The sequence below is a fragment of the Bidens hawaiensis genome, unplaced genomic scaffold, assembly GCF_021521415.1.
Source record: "Bidens hawaiensis isolate Kalapana, Puna unplaced genomic scaffold, B.hawaiensis_p1.1 tig00014039_1, whole genome shotgun sequence".
Classification (NCBI taxonomy): Eukaryota; Viridiplantae; Streptophyta; class Magnoliopsida; order Asterales; family Asteraceae; genus Bidens; species Bidens hawaiensis.
In genome coordinates this window covers 98,270-118,205 of record NW_027492209.1, presented here as the reverse complement: position 1 = coordinate 118,205, position 19,936 = coordinate 98,270, and the positions used below count along the sequence as shown (strand labels likewise).

General features: G+C 38.6%; 1 protein-coding gene across 1 annotated transcript; it reads right to left on the bottom strand.

Moving 5' to 3' along the window:
• Positions 1–12,528: 12,528 nt before the first annotated feature.
• On the bottom strand, positions 12,529–16,045 carry LOC143545822 (chromatin remodeling protein EBS-like). Its single transcript, XM_077037632.1, has 5 exons — positions 15,678–16,045; positions 13,893–14,235; positions 13,735–13,803; positions 12,813–12,948; positions 12,529–12,726 (listed from the first exon to the last, which is right to left on the bottom strand). The coding sequence occupies exons 1-5, from the start codon at positions 15,748–15,750 to the stop codon at positions 12,700–12,702; spliced, it is 648 nt and encodes a 215-aa protein (XP_076893747.1). The 5' UTR covers positions 15,751–16,045; the 3' UTR covers positions 12,529–12,699.
• Positions 16,046–19,936: the final 3,891 nt, after the last annotated feature.

Below are 19,936 nucleotides of genomic sequence, written 5' to 3'. Positions count from 1 at the left end.
TTCCCTCCCAACGAAGTTAAGCGCCTGGAGGAGGAATTTTGGAATCTTAAGCAATACAGTGGCGAAGCGCGCGAGTACGCGACGCGCTTCCATGAACTAAGCCTGCTTGTCCCTCATCTTGTTACCCCTTCCCGCCGAGCCATAGAAAAATTCCTTGGGGGTCTCCCCATGGAAATTCAAGATTCTGTATGGGCCAGAAACCCAGCAACCCTCTCTGACGCCATCGAGTTGGCCGCTGTGCTCAGCGACAACCATGTCAGAGCAGGAACCCTGTTCCTGCGGGGAACTGAGAAGACCAAACCCACCAAGACTGCCCCTGAACCAACAGAAACCAAACCAGAACCCTCAAGTCGTAACAACCTCAAGCGCAGGCGCAAAGCCTATGCGCTTAACAGCCCGCCCATTGTCCAGCAACCCACCTACCAACCCCCAGTATACGCGCCTAACCCACTGTCGACCTACCCAACACCCCCTATAGTCCACAACTATGCCCTAACCAATCCCGCACTCCCTGCCCCGCCAACTAAGAAACCCTACACAGGAAACCACCCCTTTTGCCCAACCTGTAGATTTCACCACCCAACCCAAACCCCGTGTCGACTTTGTCACCGATGTGGCCGCGCTGGTCACATGGCGGAAAACTGTAGAGTTCTTCCCGCCAATCCAATTGCGCCAACACCACCAGTCTACCCGCAGAACCCACAACCAACCTACCAAAACCCACGACCCAGATCGTGCTTTAACTGCGGTGATCCCAGTCATTTCCGGAACGCGTGCCCGAGACTACAAGTTCAGATTACGCAAGCGAATCCGGTGAACCAGATTTCGAATCAAGTGACGCGCGGACGAGTTTTTAACATAACCGCGCACCAAGCGCAAGCGAATAATGACGTAGTTAATGGTACATTTTTGCTTAACGGATTTTATGCTTCTGTACTTTTTGATACTGGCGCCGATCGAAGTTTTATTTCTCGCGCGTTTGAGCAAAAGCTTGCGCGACCGCACAGCGATTTAAAAGAAAATTTTTCAGTTGAATTGGCTAATGGTGAAACTGTTTTAATTAACTCAGTGATTAAAGATTGCACGCTTAACCTTAACGAAAATGATTTTCTGATCGACCTCATCCCCATGCCTCTTGGAAGTTTCGATGTTATCATTGGTATGGACTGGCTCTCGAATAATCGCGCCGAAGTTATTTGCGCCAAGAAGTTGATTCGCATTCCTCGAGAAATTGGTGATCTTCACATCTATGGCGAGAAACCCTCCAGTGGTCTTAAACTTATGTCTTGCGCCGAAGCCCGAAGGCTCATGCGGAAAAGGTGTATTGCATTCTTAGCCCATGTGGTTAAACCTGCTGAAGAAAAGAAGCTTCGCGATATCCCTGTTGTGCGTGATTTCCCTGAAGTTTTTCCTGATGATCTTCCTGGTATCCCTCCCGCTCGTGAAGTCGAGTTCCGTATTGATCTTGTCCCTGGTGCTTCCCCCGTAGCTAAATCTCCTTACCGTCTTGCGCCCGCTGAGATGCAAGAATTGGCAAGCCAACTTCAAGAGTTGACCACTAAGGGATTCATTCGCCCTAGCTCTTCGCCCTGGGGTGCTCCGGTGTTGTTCGTTAAAAAGAAAGATGGTACGTTTCGCATGTGTATTGATTACCGCGAGATGAACAAGCTCACCATTAAGAACCGGTATCCCTTACCGCGTATTGACGACCTCTTTGATCAACTCCAAGGTGCCTCTTGTTTCTCCAAGATTGATCTCCGCTCTGGCTATCACCAGTTGCGCATCCGCGATAAGATGTTCCGAAGACTGCTTTTCGTACTCGCTATGGCCACTTTGAATTCTTGGTCATGTCCTTCGGTTTAACCAACGCACCCGCCGTTTTCATGGATCTAATGAATCGGGTGTGTAGGCCTTTCTTGGATAAATTCGTGATTGTGTTTATCGATGACGTTCTGATTTATTCTAAGACCAAGGCCGAGCATGAGCAACATCTTCGGTTGGTATTGCAAAAGCTTAGAACCGAGCAGCTCTTTGCCAAGCTCTCCAAGTGTGAATTCTGGTCTGATGAAGTACAGTTTCTTGGCCATGTTGTGAACAAGATGGGTATTCATGTCGACCCATCCAAGATTGAAGCAATCAAGAACTGGATTACGCCATCCACTCCTACCGAGATCCGTTCCTTTCTGGGCTTAGCTGGTTATTACCGGCGCTTCATTTCGAACTTCTCGAAGATCGCTTTGCCTCTAACAGCTCTAACGCACAAAGGTAAACCGTATATTTGGGGCTCGAAGCAAGAAGAAGCCTTTCTGACGCTCAAGCGTTTGTTGTGTGAAGCTCCTGTTCTTGCGCTACCTGAGGGTAATGATGATTTTGTCGTGTATTGCGATGCATCCAACCAAGGTCTCGGTTGTGTTCTTATGCAACGAGGCAAGGTTATCGCTTACGCATCAAGGCAACTCAAGGTTCATGAAAAGAATTATACAACTCACGACCTCGAACTAGGCGCAGTGGTATTTGCCTTGAAGATCTGGAGACACTACCTAGTGTATCCTCTACACTGACCATAAAAGCCTTCAGCATATCTTTGATCAAAAGGAACTCAACATGAGACAACGCCGATGGAACGAACTCATCAGCGATTACGATTGTGAGATCCGGTATCATCCTGGTAAGGCTAATGTGGTAGCTGATGCGCTCAGCCGTAAACCCAGCCAGCTTAACTGTATCTTGCCGCGCACGCAGCTTCACTTTGCGCCGATTCAGAGCAATCTTGAATCACGCATTCGCGACGCGCAGCGCGCATCCATCAGTAATGGTAACCTTCGCGCCGAGTTAGCGTGTGGCGCGGAAGCGCACTTTGTCCCTAATCTGAGTGGAATTCTCTGCTATCTCAATCGCATCTGGATTCCCTTTGATGAGAATCTTCGCGCTAATATCCTGAGTGAAGCGCATAAATCTCGGTATTCTATTCATCCCGGCGCTGATAAGATGTACAAAGATTTGCGCATTACTTATTGGTGGCCCGGTATGAAAAAGGATATTGCTGTGTTCGTAGCTAAATGCCTGACTTGTTCTAAGGTAAAAGCTGAACATCAACGCCCATCTGGTTTGCTCGAACAACCAGAAATTCCTACGTGGAAATGGGAAGGTATAGCGATGGACTTTATTACCAAGTTACCTTTGACAGCAAGCAAACATGATAGCATTTGGGTAATAGTGGATCGATTGACTAAGTCTGCTCACTTTCTGCCCATTCGTGAAAACTACCGTGTTGAGCAACTTGCGCAGCTTTATGTCAAGGAAATTGTCTGCCGCCATGGTACTCCTTTGAGCATCATATCCGATCGCGATGGCCGTTTTATATCTCGCTTTTGGAAATCTCTCCAATCTGCGCTAGGAACTCGCTTGGACATGAGTACGGCATATCATCCTCAGACTGACGGACAGTCTGAGCGAACTATTCAAACTCTTGAGGATATGCTCCGATCTTGTGTTCTTGATTTTGGAGGTAATTGGGATTCGCACCTGCCTTTGATCGAGTTCTCTTATAATAACAGCTATCATTCCAGTATTGGTATGGCCCCATTTGAAGCACTTTACGGTCGTAAGTGCCGCTCCCCGATTTGTTGGAGCGAAGTGGGTGAAGCTCAAATCACAGGACCCGAACTTGTTCAAGAGACAACCGATAAAATCGCCAAGATCCGTGATCATCTGCTGACTGCCAGAAGCCGACAGAAGAGTTACGCAGATTGTAGGCGAAAGCCTCTCGATTTTCAAGTTGGTGATCTTGTTCTCCTCAAAGTGTCGCCCTGGAAGGGTGTTGTCCGCTTTGGGAAGAAAGGTAAGCTTGCTCCTCGATATGTTGGACCATTTAAGATTCTCGCGCGTGTGGGAAAAGTTGCCTACAGACTTGACCTGCCGCCCGCGCTCAGCAATGTGCATCCAACGTTCCATGTTTCCAATCTCAAGAAGTGTTTAGCTGACGAGAACCTTCACATTCCACTTGATGAAGTTCAAGTTGATGAATCTATGCATTTCGTTGAGAAGCCTGTTGAGATTATGGATCGCGAGGTTAAGCAAACCAAGCGCAGTCGCATCCCTATCGTGAAAGTTCGCTGGGAGTCCAAGCGCGGAGCCGAGTTTACATGGGAAAGGGAAGATCAAATGAAGATCAAGTACCCGCACCTGTTCTCTGCGCAACCTACTTCGAGATAAATTTCGGGACGAAATTTCTTAAAGTAGGGGAGACTGTGACATCTGCCCCGATCCGACCCGACCCAGGTACCCGTTTCTCTTATCCGATCTCTTTCTTTTATGATATAATATTTATTTATACTTATATTTTACTTTTAATAATAATAATATATTTTCCTTCCTTTTTCTTCTCTCTTTTCCTTCCCGCCGTCCCGTCCCTCTTCTTCTCTCTTTCCGCCTTCTTTTCTCTCTTGTCGCCGTCCCGCCCTTAAGCCTTGAACCCCTTCTCTTATTTTTTGTGTCCTTTGTTTCTTCCCGCCTAAGGTTGTCTGCGCAGCTCCACGCGCCAGACTCCTTACAAGGAAGCCTGCGCGAAGACCAGTTGTTCCTGCGATACGCGAGGCGAACTGTTCTCGCAGCGCGCTAAGGATTGTAGTTCTTCTCGCAACGCGCTAAGAACGGTAGTTCTTCCCGCGACGCGCTAAGAATTGTAGTTCTTCTCGCAGCGCGCTAAGAACGGAAGTTCTTCCCGCGACGCGCTAAGAATTGTAGTTCTTCTCGCAGCGCGCTAAGAATGGTAGTTCTTCCCGCGACGCGCTAAGGATTTTAGTTCTTTCCGCGGCGCGCTGTGGACTGTTCTCTGTCTGCCTTCGCCCTCGCGCCAGCGCTCGATGCTTTCTCGCGCTATGTCTTGAGTCTTTTCTTCTGTTTAATCTAGCCGTTTACTTTTGTGATGTCTTATCTTCTGTGCTGTTGACCTAACCTGCCTTATGTCTGAAAAGCCACTTTTGGCGCAGCATGCGCACCAACCCCATTGGTTGACAGAAAAAGTGACTGACATTATCTTTTGAGATCTGCTTTTCCATGCTTGACCAGTACCTTTATCTGACTCGCCCATGCCTGTTTACTGTTACCTGTCAGCTTTTCATTTGCCCCCTGCAGCTGCCATATCTTTTGATATCTTTTGCTTTTGGAATCTTTTGCTTTTTGAGATCTTTTCCCCTTTTCTAGGGATTGTGTTCCCTAGGGTTTCTCTATAAATAATAATCTTATTTTCTTTCTAACACATCACACACAAACACTTGTTATCTTCCTCTTCCTTGCTCTCTGCCGTTGATCCTCTGCCGTCTCCTTTCTCTTTGCCTTCGCCTTCTATCCTGTTCTGCCCTGCTTTTCCGGCAATACATATATATTATAATAAATTGTTTAAGTTACTTATTAATTATGCTAACTTATAATCTAGACTTAAAACCAATCATTAAAACAATAATCTTATTTATAGGTTAACTTGTGCTTGTTTAAAGTTGGTTCTTGCTTTATCTTACACCGCATCATTTATCAAGTGAGTAATCTCGTACCTAATCCCTTTTATTTTTAATGTTTTGGGATGTTCATGTGTTCATACAAACTTAGAGTCTTAAACTGTTTATGAACTTTCGTCGCGCAGTATCCCATGTGTTGAGGACGTAGACTTGGCTGTTTATTTGTATGTGTGGATCATTAACCGTCTTGTCGGTCTATTCCGCAGTTCTCATGGTACCATTAGATGAACACGGGAGAACAATCGTTTATGATTTTCTCTTTTGTTTACACTTGCACAGTCTTTCTTGTTTGTGAGCTCAATTGTGAGCACTGGCAGTCTATGAATCTTAGAGTTGGTCCCGATCGGATTACACCCTTGTTGAAACCAGACATACACATGTTGCGCGCAGATTTATTGTTATCTATGTATTGTATTAAACTTGATTTCTCACCAACACGCAAGTGTTTGACGTTTATTTTAACACATGTTCAGGTTTGCTGTAGCTACATTTGGAGCTTGTGGACACGTAGGATGTTTTTACTTTTGGACCTAGTTTAAAATGTATCAAGACAAGTTATTATTGTTCGAGTATTTTGTTTTATAATATATTGATTTATGTTGATTTATGTTATCTTGTGTTTACGTTGCGCGTGCGTGAATGAATATATTTATTAAATATTGACACCCAATAGTGTCACGAGTAATGAAACAATATGTGGCGCCCCGATGAATAATCCGCCTTTGGTCGGGGTGTTACATGCAGTGACAGTGTGATGATGCACGTACAGTCACAGTGGAGTGACGCGATATTTCCCGCCCCGCACACCACATGCATGGGCCACGTCCCCTCTCACATACCATTATAGATGGCATAAAATGAAAGCACTTTTTCCTCATATATATGAATATATGATACCATTAAAGATGACCAAATTGGAGGGTGGTGTATTTTCAAGCCACTAAAGTTTGAAACACAGTGATAAGTGATAACTATGCTAATGATTTGTTTCGTGCTATTTTCTAGTTTATTTTTCATCATATATTTTGTTGGTTTGCTTGCGTATTAAATTTTATTTATTCTATAGTTGAATCTAGGTGGGAATATTCTATGCCCCTAGGTCAACTTTATACGAGTCATCCATGTGAATTATGGTTAATTGTTACGGCATGACATAAAATAATGTGACTCATTTCTATAAAATGATATTTTTTTTATAAAAGTGACTTATTTTATTGGAGATTCTGAATTAAAGACTCCAAAATTGATCATTCTTCTAATAAAGATAGATCTTTATAGAGATGTTATGTAAATGTGATTTTTAAGAGTCCGGGCGTCAAGCTAAATATTGTTAGTCCGGGCATCAAGCTAAATATTGTTATAAGAATATACATGGGGAAATTGATGTGAAGTGTTTTAAAAATGAGCAAATTTTATGATAAATCTTATTTTAGTTAATTATATGAAAGCGGAAGAGGATTCTGAACACTCTTACCTACAATTTGTTTCAAAAAACAACATTTAAATCACACCCGGTTGCTTTAGGTACAAAGAAACAAGAAATTATCCGTAGGTTGTTGCAATGAAACAACATTTAGGTGTGATCTTAGAAAGAGTATGTTTTTAGAAGCCAATTCGGTTTCCCTCTATACGCATATGCACCGTGCAAGCCTTGATCACCAATGAGTTGCTAGCAGCTTCAACCCAAATAAGTTTTTATGAAACATTTGAAGAACACATACTTTAATCTTTATATTACGTCATTTGTCCACAATTAGACTTGAACTTTCAATCTCATAGGAGGAGAGTCAGAAGACATATTTTTCTTACACTTTGATACAATGATACCATTAGGCGACATGTCCTTTGTGATCACACGTAATCAATATATAAGCCAAGTTCAAACACCATCATTGTAAATTTAATTATTTGTTGAACAGCTCCACTTGATCTAGTACATGAGTTGTTCAACTTATACAATAAGTGCATTTGCCGGATTCGATAAACATAAACTTTATGCTGGTCAGTATAGATAACTTGTACCTAATTAGTGTAGATATTTTTAAGTGCAGATCTTAGAGGCCCTTCAACAAACCTTGGCAAACTTTATGCTAGAAGTACTGTCAAACTTACAAAACCACAAAGCATTTCAATCAAGTCAAATAGGAGATTGAATAATAAAAGACAAAATAACCAAGGTTATGAAAAATTTGACAAACATCTCATACATGACCAGGTAATTTGAAGCACTTAAGTATTTAGAATTTCAAAATGCGAATCTTGAGATTTGCGATTGAGGAGAAATATCAAATACCGCAAATTATCATGTAGTTACTCTTCGAGTTGTCATTTTTTATTGAATTGGAAGTATAACTGAAACTGGAGAGACTAAATGCGTAACTCAAACATGACCGACTAACTTAGTTATCTAAACGTGTCAAACGGTGAAGAGGTAGGTCCCCGCAAAGCCCAGTTGGACCCGCAAGACACACCTTGAAGAGGTACGTCTGCGCAAAGACTAACTGGTCCTGCAGGACCCACCATGCTCAAAGATGAAGACCTTACACGCAGTAAGCCAGCTGTTCCCGCAGGAAAGCCTCCCTTGGTACAGTACCCTGCCTGTTCCCGCAGCTATGGGTACAAGCCAAGAAGGAAGGCTACCCGCACTAACGGTAAGACTACACGCATAAGGCACTAACTCTTAACTTCAGCAATGCCACCTGAAGGAATGAGCAAGGCGGGAATATTCCCGCCCAAAAGAGCCAGTCCGTACGCTTCTGGAAGATCTTTTGTACTATACCTGCCAAGGTATGGACAAAATAGACAAGATCTGACCAAAGCAGCCCATGAACCAATCACAGGGTGACAGCTCACCGACAATAGTACGAGGAGGAGCACACTCTAGTACAAAATGTCACTATCAGCCGCTGCCTGCCCACCAACTCCCATCGTGGCGCGTACATAGCCCATAGTTGGTGGAAAAGGAATATTATACAGCTGGTCGTACCTGCTTGGAAACCTACCTTCGGCTATAAATACTCCAACACCTTGGAACGGTATCGGCATCTCATATAATCTTATCTTTAGCTATTTCTCTCTATATACACTTACATTCAGAGCAATCTAGTCTGACTCTCACGCCGGAGGGTGGTCACAAGGAGGAACCCCCCCCCCCCCCCCTTCTCAGTGACGGGCTCACGGTGTCTGTTTTGCAGGTCAAGAAGAATAACTATCTTTGCCGGACCTAACCCTCGTGGGAAACATCTACTTAACCGTAAGATTATCCATAATCTGCCGGGGTCATTTAGTGTTTCTTCAAACGGGGTGATGAGTAGTAATAAATTTGTAAAAGTGTTAATCGAGTCGGGTGGTTGTTTAACCAGTTTAAACCAGGTCGACCTATTTAATTAAAACGAGTTAAACAGATTGCAGTATGAATAACAAGCTGGTTCAACCAAAAACAAACCGTTTAATTGTTAAATCGAACACGACACGCTCATTAAACAAGTTATAGTGAAGAATAATGAAGCTAAGAATCATAACAGAATTATACTAAAACCCAAAATGTTTCTATGAGGCATTTCATCGAACACCATACATGCCCAATGAAAAACATATGAAAAAACAGCAGTAATAGAAATTTGTGGTTGCTTATTCAATAATAATAATAATAATAATAATAACACTTACTGCATACATGAAATCCCTAATTAACTTTCTTCAATTGCTCTGGTTTTCCCTGTGGCTGTTTCGCCGTCGCTAATTTATAAATCGCAAAAACCTTCAATAGAAAAAAAAACGTTCAAGAAATTAGTGATTTAATTGGATCCAATGAATTGAAAAAAAGTTTAAAATTGACGAGGTACCAATGCAAGGACGTGAATTGCGATCAAGACAAGCGTCACGAACGTTGATGCCTCAAGGATCCATGGCTGATCGGAGCTCTTGTGCTGAATTGCCATTTTATGTTAATAATAACTATGAGATTAGGATTAGGGTCGTCTCAGGATTTATAATAACTTATTAATCATAATTAAAATGACTATTGGTTTTTATTGGTCCCAAGTATTTCATTTTTGCCGGCGCTGGTCCCAACTATCATTTTAACTGCCAACGGTCCCAACTTTCACACATGTGTCTGCCACCAGTCCACGACTAACCGAGTACTAACTCCGTTATGTTTTAGCTGACGTGTCCATCCTACGTGTTAAAAAACGTTGATGTGTCATTTTTATTGCTGACGTGGCTTTTTCTAATAAAACAATAATATTATTATTATTATTATTATTATTATTATTATTATTATATACAAGTACCCCCCCAAACCAAATCCATTCAACCTAACTTTCTCCTTCCTTCTTTCTTCCTGTTTCTTACTCACCGTCACCACCACTCCGCCGCCGCCACCCACTCCCCGGCCACCTGCAACCACAGCAGCCCCCCCTCTGTCGCTTCAGTTTCCGGCCTACCTTAATAACCACGCCGTCGCCGCCGCTCCAGAACGTCGGCCTCCCCATCGCGGTTACGAATCCCGGCAAGTCGCACAGAGAACGAGAATCCACAGTTTCAACCAAATCAAATCCAACCAAATCTCGAATTGCCACCACCGTACAACTCCTCATAGACATCGGCACCACCATGCAATCATCATCCGATACCTCATCTCCTGACGGATCCAACAATCATCCACCACCGTACAACTCCTCACAGACATCGATACACACCGCCACCGCCACTGAAGCTCAGAATGTTAATAACTCAGGTTCGATTACCGGAGACCATGGCGGTGGATTAGGAACAAGTTCGGTAGCTTTAGGATCGGTTAATTCGAGTCGGAAAGGCACCACGGAGGCTCCGGCTGCAGTTTCCCCAATTCGAGACAACCCTGGCTCCGGCAATCGGTGTCCGCTTCGGGAGATCCGGTTCGGCTGCGGATTCGGGTTTGTGGAGGTCCGGTGTTGAGGTGATGGTACGGAGGAGTCTAGGGTTTGTGGGTATGAGTTTGATTTTTGACTTTAATTTGCAGATTTGTGGATTTGTGAAGGAGGAGAAGGACTTTTTGTTATTAATATACACGCAGGCAGCCACGTCAACGTTTTTTAACACGTAGGATGTACACGTCAGCTAAAACATAACGGAGTTAGTACTCGGTTAGTCGTGGACTGGTGGCAGACACATGTGTGAAAGTTGGGACCGTTGGCAGTTAAAGTGATAGTTGGGACCAGCGCCGGCAAAAATGAAATACTTGGGACCAATAAAAACCAATAGTCCTAATTAAAATTATTATTTATACGTCACGTATATTTACACTTCGTTCTCGAGTTTTTAATTAAAAGAAAGGAAAGTACAAGATTGGATAGAATGAGAGAAGAAAAGAAAGTAAATGCATATAATGCATTCTCAAGTTTAATGAAAAATGAAAGAAATAGGAAAAAAAGAAATTATTAATTACATTCTTTAGTTTAAATGAAAGGAAAGGAAAAAAAAATGTGTAGTTTTACAAATATAGCCTTTTCAAAACAATTATTAGATGTAGATTAAAGGGTAAAGTTGTAATTTTAAATATTTATCCTTTCCTTTCTTTCTAAATCATGCCAAATTAGCAAGAAAACTTTGGGACTTAAAACACCCAAGTTTTCCTATCATTTCTTTTATAAAAAAAAACTCAAGAATGAAGATTTAAACTAAAATCTTATCATTTCCTTTCTTATCCCATTGAAAAAAACTCAAGAATACAGTGTTAGTTTAGGTTAGTAAAACTGTAAAAAAGTTATAATGTTATATGTTCAAACTTACATGTGTTTGGGATTTGCTTATTTTCACTAACTTATAACTTATTAACTTTCTGAAAAGTAATAAGATGTCTGAGATTGATTGTATTGTAAAGAAAAAGTTTCATAAGTTACAATATTGTAACTTATCAAACTTAATGAAAAGTTATAAAGAAGTATATAATAAGGAATCCCAAACACCCCCTTAATTTAATTTATTAAAGACTTGATCTCAGAACATATTGGTGTTTGAACTTATTTGTTTAGTCAAATGTAGGGGTACAAATCCTAGCCAGTTAACCGAATCAAAATTAATCCGAAATCGAAACTAATTATTAATTAGTAAATGAGAAACCGGATTATAATCGATATTAACTCTTTATTAGGGGTCAGTCTAAGAATTTCACATATGAACAACAAAATTGGTTAATTTTAATAATGTTAACCAGTCATTAACCAAACCTAGCGTGCTTCAACGGTTAGTGTTGTTTCCACTCAAAAGCTAGTTAAGATCTGTAACCAGTTATTAGCAATAACCATTTTTTATCATTTGAATCTATAGTAGTTTGGTTAACTGGTGCCTTTGCCTGTTTAAACCTTATGTTTACAACTGATTACTACCTATCAATTCATTTAACACAAAACAACAATTGTACTCAACAAATCCTACAAATAACAAAGCCATTGGTATTGGATTGAGAAATCATGATCTAGTTTCACACTTTTATTACGTACAAGTCAAAGGTTTGATGTTTTTTTATACGAATAAAATAAAAATACATATGATTTTTAATTTGGTATATAAACTTTTGACAACTAATCATCTTAATCAAATGTGTATATTTTTGGCATGTTATGAGTTTTGACAAATCATGTTACTGCAATGATAGCGTTTGGTATGCATGAATGAGAGGCGTAATATATTGAACCATTACGATGGAATGAAAAAAATGTGTTTTGATTGGTCGATGGAATTAAGTCACCCATTATCACTTCCATTTCATTACCCCTAAAACACCTCAAATTCATTCCATCCACCCCTTATTTTTTTTTCATTTCATCCCTCTATATCACCTCCACCGCCTCTATCACTGCCACCACCCACTGCCGCCTCCGCCACCAACCAAAACCACCCGCTAATTATTTCATTGAAAAGGCTGTTTTGATAGGTAGGTTACATTAGTTAACTGACCTTACCTTAGACTAATTATTTTCGTATTACGTTTCTCATCATCATGTCCTAAGATGCATAACCACCATACTTTGAAGTTGGAACATAAGAATTCTCAAATTACGAGGCGATGAGTTAAAGTCACACTTAAATAAAGTTAAAACTACAAGATTATTTTAGCAAGGGCATGAGCAAGATAATCCGTACTGTACAACACCCATAACACATGGTACAACCATCTTCAAGCACCTTAAAGGCTTATTCACCTCTTTTGGCGTTTGTTTTCCACCTGAAAAACAACATCCTCTTATCACCCCCACATAGTTGACAAAAAACCACGAGACTAAACTATAATGGTCAAAAATACGATAGTACCTTGCCATTGGCTGGAGCAGATGCAGAACTCTTACTATGAGGTCTCTTACCATCTAACGATAAACACTCGTGACACATAAAGCTGTCTAGCTGTTTTGCTTGTTCGATAGTCATGTTTAAACAAGCAGGATGATACCTGCAAATCAAAAGTCCAATCAAACTATTATGCTACGGTGAAATTCGTCCCAGAATTGCTCAAAACTATATCCATAAACACAAAAACAGTTGTTGAAAATAGTTGGTTTTAAAAAGCATGAGGCACAGAGGCGATTAAAGACAATGTGAGGTGCAGGCATCACGTACGCGAGACGTAAAGTATTTGTCTAAAACTTTTTATAATTAAATATAGGTTTCTATCATCAGGTATCCAAAACTTGGATATAAACAACCTCTATATATGGTTTAATATATGAATAACCTTTGTATACAACATAACACGTTATATGTACAACCTCCCAATGCACAAAATCTGCTCTTGTACAAGAGGCATGCCTCTTGTTTAAACCCCGTGCAAACCTCTTGAGTAATTTTTCAAGATCGAGCTCAGCTAAGGCCTCAGGCTTGACTTGCTTGTTATTTATTAAACTTACTTTAAACAATTATAATTATTTTTTATATTATTAGTTATAGCTTTTATATATAACATAATATACCTTATTTGATTATTCTTATCATAATATTCTGTATATTGATAATAATTAATTTGTTATATGAACACATATTTAATATATTAAATAAAAACTACATAAATCATTGACTCGTTTAGGTTTTAGAGCCAGCTCAAGCTGAATAAGTGAAGCTTGGGCTCAGGCTCATGTATTAAACAAGCTTATTTTTAGGCTCAAGCTCCTTTAAGCTCACCAACGGCTTGGAGTTTTAAGTTGAAAACTAAACTTCGATTCTTGAAATGCAATTTACATACCAGTCTTTGCAAGCTTCACACTGTACCATCAAGTCATCAGGGTTATACGGCATCTCACACTTGCAATACCTTTAAAAATCAAATCAGAATTCATGAAACAATAATCAAAAGTCACACCATAAAAGAACTTAAATCAGTCACCAAAAGTCAAAACATACACAGCAACACGGTCAGGAGTGAACCCTCCGGTTGCAGCCTTATACTCAAACCGACAAAAGTAGTCCTCGGGTCCCACATCTTCAAGCTTGGTGTAATTCTTGAAAGTATGAACAATACATTTGTCTTCAATTGTATGAGCACTTTGAGTATCATAATGATCGGATAAAAATAACTCTTTTATTCCATGAAATTGTCTTCTTCCTCCGATTGATTCTTCGGGACGGTAATACCATCTAACTCGGACCTTCACATTTCCCTTAACGTCAGCCTCAATGCTCTCGACACGAGCCACGTATGGGGATTTTTCGTTCTCGGATGATCTCATCAACACAGAATCTCCAACTTCAAAACCATATGAAAACATAATGTTATTGTATAATCATGTAAATAAAGATGTATAGAACAAAACACTAGTGAACCATGCTAACTGATAACTATGTTATGCACGTCACATGTTTATGAACAATAATGAATGTTTCTCATAAATGAAAATGAAATAATGTGGATCCAAGATTATCATTCAAGTTAACAACTGTTTTAGAGAATGCTTGAGCATAACAAATTCTTTTAGAGATAATTCAAATAAATATTAAATAGGTAACAAACTCTGATTATGTTTCGGGTAACTAGTTTTGTTTTAACATATAAAAATGTAGCCAACTTTCTAAAATGTCAATTTATGGTGATAACAAGGACGATCACCCAAAATCAAAATTTTGGAATGTTTTGAGTGTTCTTGTTAAAGCTTTTAAACGTCTCTGGATTTTAAAGGGTGAAAATAAAGACAATTACTCAAATTAAGATAATATCAAAGTTGGTTATAATTTACCTCTTTTACATATATGCATGTGCATACTAGATTCCATGTAGATGCATCTATTTTTTTATGAAATTACTTAGGTCTTGTATAAAGAAAATCACTTGAACTAGGGTATAATAGACCAAGTTATATGAATTCACACTTAAAATAGAGCATCTAGAGCAGCCTAACACAACTAGTCATGAATGCAGGAGTCCCCAATCCATTCATCTGAATGCACAACATTGCTAGGATGTGTGCGTGTGTGTGCATTAATGATCTTATTCAACCCTTCTTCAAAATGAACTTTACACACATACTTTTAGAGAGGGGAAAAAAGAGAAAGAAGACAAGAACCCTAAAGCTCTAATATCATATACAAGAATGAAAACTCTCTTTACAAAGGAAACTAATCAAATCATGTAACATTATTATCGTAATGATATAACAATAAATCCTGACTAACATATTCTCTCTAACACAAACAATATAATGAGCCTTTAAACAATTCAAAAAGAACTTCATAAGTTCAAATACACAAAATATTAGATAAGGCAATATTAACCCTAAGACTCTAATATGATATAGAATCATAAAACCCTTTCTTACAACAAAGGAAGAGATTATAAAGGAAACTAATCAAATCATATCTTCTAAAAATAGTAATAACATAACAGTAAACCCTAACTGAAGATATCTTCTGAAAAAGGTAACAATATAACATATACCATTTCACCTTTTAAACAGTTCAAACCCTAACTTTACACACACAAACATACAACTAAGAACAACAAGCAACAATCCACAATAGATGTAAATGCATGCAATGACGCTCAGAGTATTTTTAAACAAACCACGAAATTAGGGCTTTCGTATCGTCTAAAACCCTAGATCCTAAAACAGTCGATTTCGAAATCTAGAAACCAAATCTGAAGCAGAATAAACAAATTAGAGCAATAATAAAGGTTCATCGTGTGTGTAGTACCTCTGACGACTTTATTGGTGCCTCTGATGGTGTAGGAGTCCAAGTCTCGCTTGCCTGGTCTGGTTTTCGCCATTGCAATCAGAGATCCGTTGAATTGAAAGCTGATAGATTATTGGTGGATGGATTTGAGGCGTTAGATCAAGGATTTAGGGGCATTGTTGTGTATGTGTAAGTTAGTGAGGGTTCATACGGCGGTATGGTATGGTATGGTATGGTATGGTAGACTGATGAAAATGAAATTGGTTATTTATAGAATCATTATAGCCCTAGAGATAACTTTCAATGTGGTGGTATGTTTCTTGATGGGTTTTCCGTATACAAACAAATATATTTATTGGAAACGTGCGACTATAGGTGGGAAACAAAACCTGAAAATTGAATCGAAACTGAATCGGTTTGAAACCAATTAGGCTCTATGTTGTGAGTAGCGAATACAGCCGCAACTGAACTAGGTGAACCACCTGGCTGGCGCACATCACAACGGGATGGCTTCAATGGCGGCTGCGAGCCGGCTAGTGGCCGCGATGGGCAAAAAGTGAAGAATGACAAGGGGGTGAAATGTTAGGTTCAGTCAACGTCGTGTGGTAGAATATGATAGGATGAATTTTGGTGGTGACTTCAACCATAACACATAGTCTTATGTAGAACTGGTTTGGAGCCGGTTATACCATATGTTCAGAACCGGCTTGCAATTCTCACCACTGAAACCGGCCAAAACCGGTTAAGAACACTGGTTTCAACACAAACCGAAAATGATCATAAACTGGATTTTGACTTTTGTTGACCGAACCGAACTGGTTTTGGGTTTTAAATCGGTTTGTGCACCTCTACATATGACGCATAACTTATTTGTACATAATGCATAGAAGATAATTAAAGTGGTTGAAGAGAAGATGGGAGTGGTGTGTAACCGTTTGTGTATTATATTTACAACACTATGGACAAGTGAATTATGTGATTTTCAACATACCATTGGTTCTTAAATAAATGCCCTCCAAGATAATTTTTATACAACTTTTTACTATGGAATCAGATGTAAAAAGAAAAACATGAAATCGTTTTAGTTATATGATTCGAACTAAGATAGTTAATGTTTCATGTTGATGGATGTTATTATTTTACGTTTATTGTCTATTAACTTTAAGGTTTACAATTTTAAATGAGACTTGTTATGCATATTCGGGGTGAATGGATGAAAATGGACGAACTTAAGATGAAAATCATATATAATGAAAGTGCATAGGTACTAATCATGTTAACTTGTCAAACTTAACTTGAAAGTTGGTTAAGTTTGGGGAGAGTCATATTTATCTTTGTTTTACAAGTTACCAACCTTATGTGGTGTGATTGTGTGAAGACTGTATATATAGAGGGAGAACGACAGATCTTGGTGGTCATGTGGAGAAGATCACCAATTGATTATGAGTATACTGTATAAATCAACGGTATAAATACTTTATCTGTGTACAAGCAAATAATAAAACATGCAAGCCATTCTAATTAATTCCAAGTTTATTTATTAACCTATTGTAGTTTCTAGGTGAAATATAGTTGATGATTTGAATGAATAATGGCTCACATAAGGGTATAATCAATGTTGTTAAGGCATACAAAAGTTCATAAATTATTAAAGAACTATGTTTACAATATGGGGGTTTTGGGTAATATAGTGAGACGAGGTTATATGCTCGAAAATAACTATGTAAATTAAACTATAAAGTAAAACTTGATGCCACCTTATATTTAGTCCATGCTTTAAAAGAATTATGCTTTGGTAAACAACTTTTAATTTGTTGTGAATCTAGATGTGAAGTTGTTAAGCGTCATATGAAAACTTGATAAATGGAAATTATATGAAAAATAGCTTGCCGAGTGAAATGATGTGCTAAAATGAGTTATCCCGTGATTTAAGTGTGGATAACACCATTGTTGGGAAAAGTTGATGAATGGAACAAGTAAACAGGTCAATAAAGGGTGATATGTGACTTAAAACCCAAACATAAGTAAAGCTTGGATAAACAAGTTCTAACTATTAAATATGTGTGCTACATATTGACTAAAGGTGGTATGTCTTAAATCGACCCTTATGTCAAAGATGAGTTAAAGGGACCCTCAATCCATACGTTTAACTTCAATGAAGAATGTGAGTGTAACTACATAACTAATCTATTATGTGTACGTTCCATGTGCATATTAAACTGAACTTGATTAGCGACGGTGTTTGTGATCCTAATAAAGAGTTTGAATCACATTGGTGCCGTGATCAATGTGTGAACACATGATATCAAATCACAAGCTCAAAAGTGATTAAAGTGGTCACAATAGTGTGGCGTGACCCAATTATTGCATGTTAAATGTGTTTGTTATATGGTGATTAAAGTTCTTGTTTAATGAATTTGCTTGAACTAGTTTATGCATGTTGATCACGAGGTATTCGTACTTTAGTTTGGTGTTACGTGTTAAATTATACTCCCATTGTCCTGATTAAAATGACTTGGTTTTAAAAACACAAAGTTTAAGGTAGATTAAATTATTATTTTCTTTGCTTATCAAATGACAATAATGTCATTGGAAATTAGGTCAATCAATATTATTTATTAATGTTAGTTGTGTGTTTAATGGTAAACTTGAAAATTGACTAATAAATTTTGAAAGTAAACATTTGTAATGAAACAAGTAAAAAGGGAAACGTGGACACTTTTAATGGGATGGAAGGAGTACTAAATTGGTGTTTAAAATAATAATTTGTCATGAAAGTTGTTGCAAGTAACGAATGGCACGCCCATTAGTGCACCAGATGATGGTTTGAAAAATCCTACGTCAAAAGACAAAAGTTGATTAGCAGTATAGTTTATAAATGAGTTAATGACCATTTTCCTCCATGTGGTTTGCTACTTTCGTCACTTCAACCCAAAGTTTGAAATTTTGTCAATTTAGTCCTCATAGTTTTAAATATTAGCCAATTACATCCCATTCGTCTAACGGCATCCAACTATGCCGTTAGTTTAAGGGTATTTTTGTCTATCTCCTTTTTATTTTGAGTTAATGGTTATTTTAGGCCCTGTGGTTTGATACTTTTGACACATCTGTCCAAAGTTTAAAAATTTATCAATTTAATGTTCAGTTTAATTCAGTTCCCTGAAGAGCATAATCTAAGCCCAAAACCATCGAGCAACTTCCAACACATGTATGCATTTACTATGTTGACAAAAGTAATCATACCCCATCGTATTTAGTTTTTAGACATTTCCTAAACTCTCCCCCATGGTGGAATTCAATGGCATAGTGGTCAAGATAATTCCCTGAAACCGAATTGTACAGAAAAAACTAAAAATCGTTTCTTTGATTAATGTATAATGGTTGTTTTCGACCCAGTTTTTCGTTATGATATGTTAATCTCTAACCCCTAACTATTATGCATTCATCAAAGAAACGATTTTTAGCTTTTTCCATACAATACGGTTTCAGAGAATTGTTTTGACCACTTTACCATTGAAATCCACCATGGGGAAGAGTTTAGGAACCGTCTAGAAACTAAATACGAGGGGAAGGTGTATGATTACTGTTGTCGACAGAGTAAATGCAGACCTGTTTTGGTTGATGCTCGACGGTTTTGAGCTTGAATTATGTTTTTCAGGGTTATAGACAAAAAAACTGAACTAAATTGAACATTAAATTGATAAATTTTCAAACTTTGGATTGAAATGACAAAAATATCAAACCACAGAGACGAAAATGACCATTAACTCAAAATAAAAAGGAGAAAGACAAAAATACCCTTAAACTAACGGCATAGCTGGATGCTGTTAGACGGATGAGACGTAATTGGCTAATATTTAAAACTATGATGACTAAATTGACAAAATTTCAAACTTTGGACTGAAGTGACGAAAGTTGCAAACCACAAGGACGAAAATTGTCATTAACTCTTTATAAATTAAGGAATGTAATTGTAATCCACATACAACCAAATAAGAACACTTAAGGGGCTGTTTGGTTCATTCAGATCTGAATGAGTCAGGTCTGAATGAGCCTCTGTCCCATTCAGCAGCAACAACAAGTCTGAATGATTCAGACATAATTTTAACCATTCAAGTGTTTTTATATTTGAAATCAAACAGTCTAAAGTCTGAATGAATCAGATGTTTACATCTGAATGATTCCATTCAGATGTAAACAAACAGCCCCTAAGTCATTCTAAACCTAAAACCCAAATTTATGGACTTATCACAGGTTCTTGATGAAATATAATTGATGGG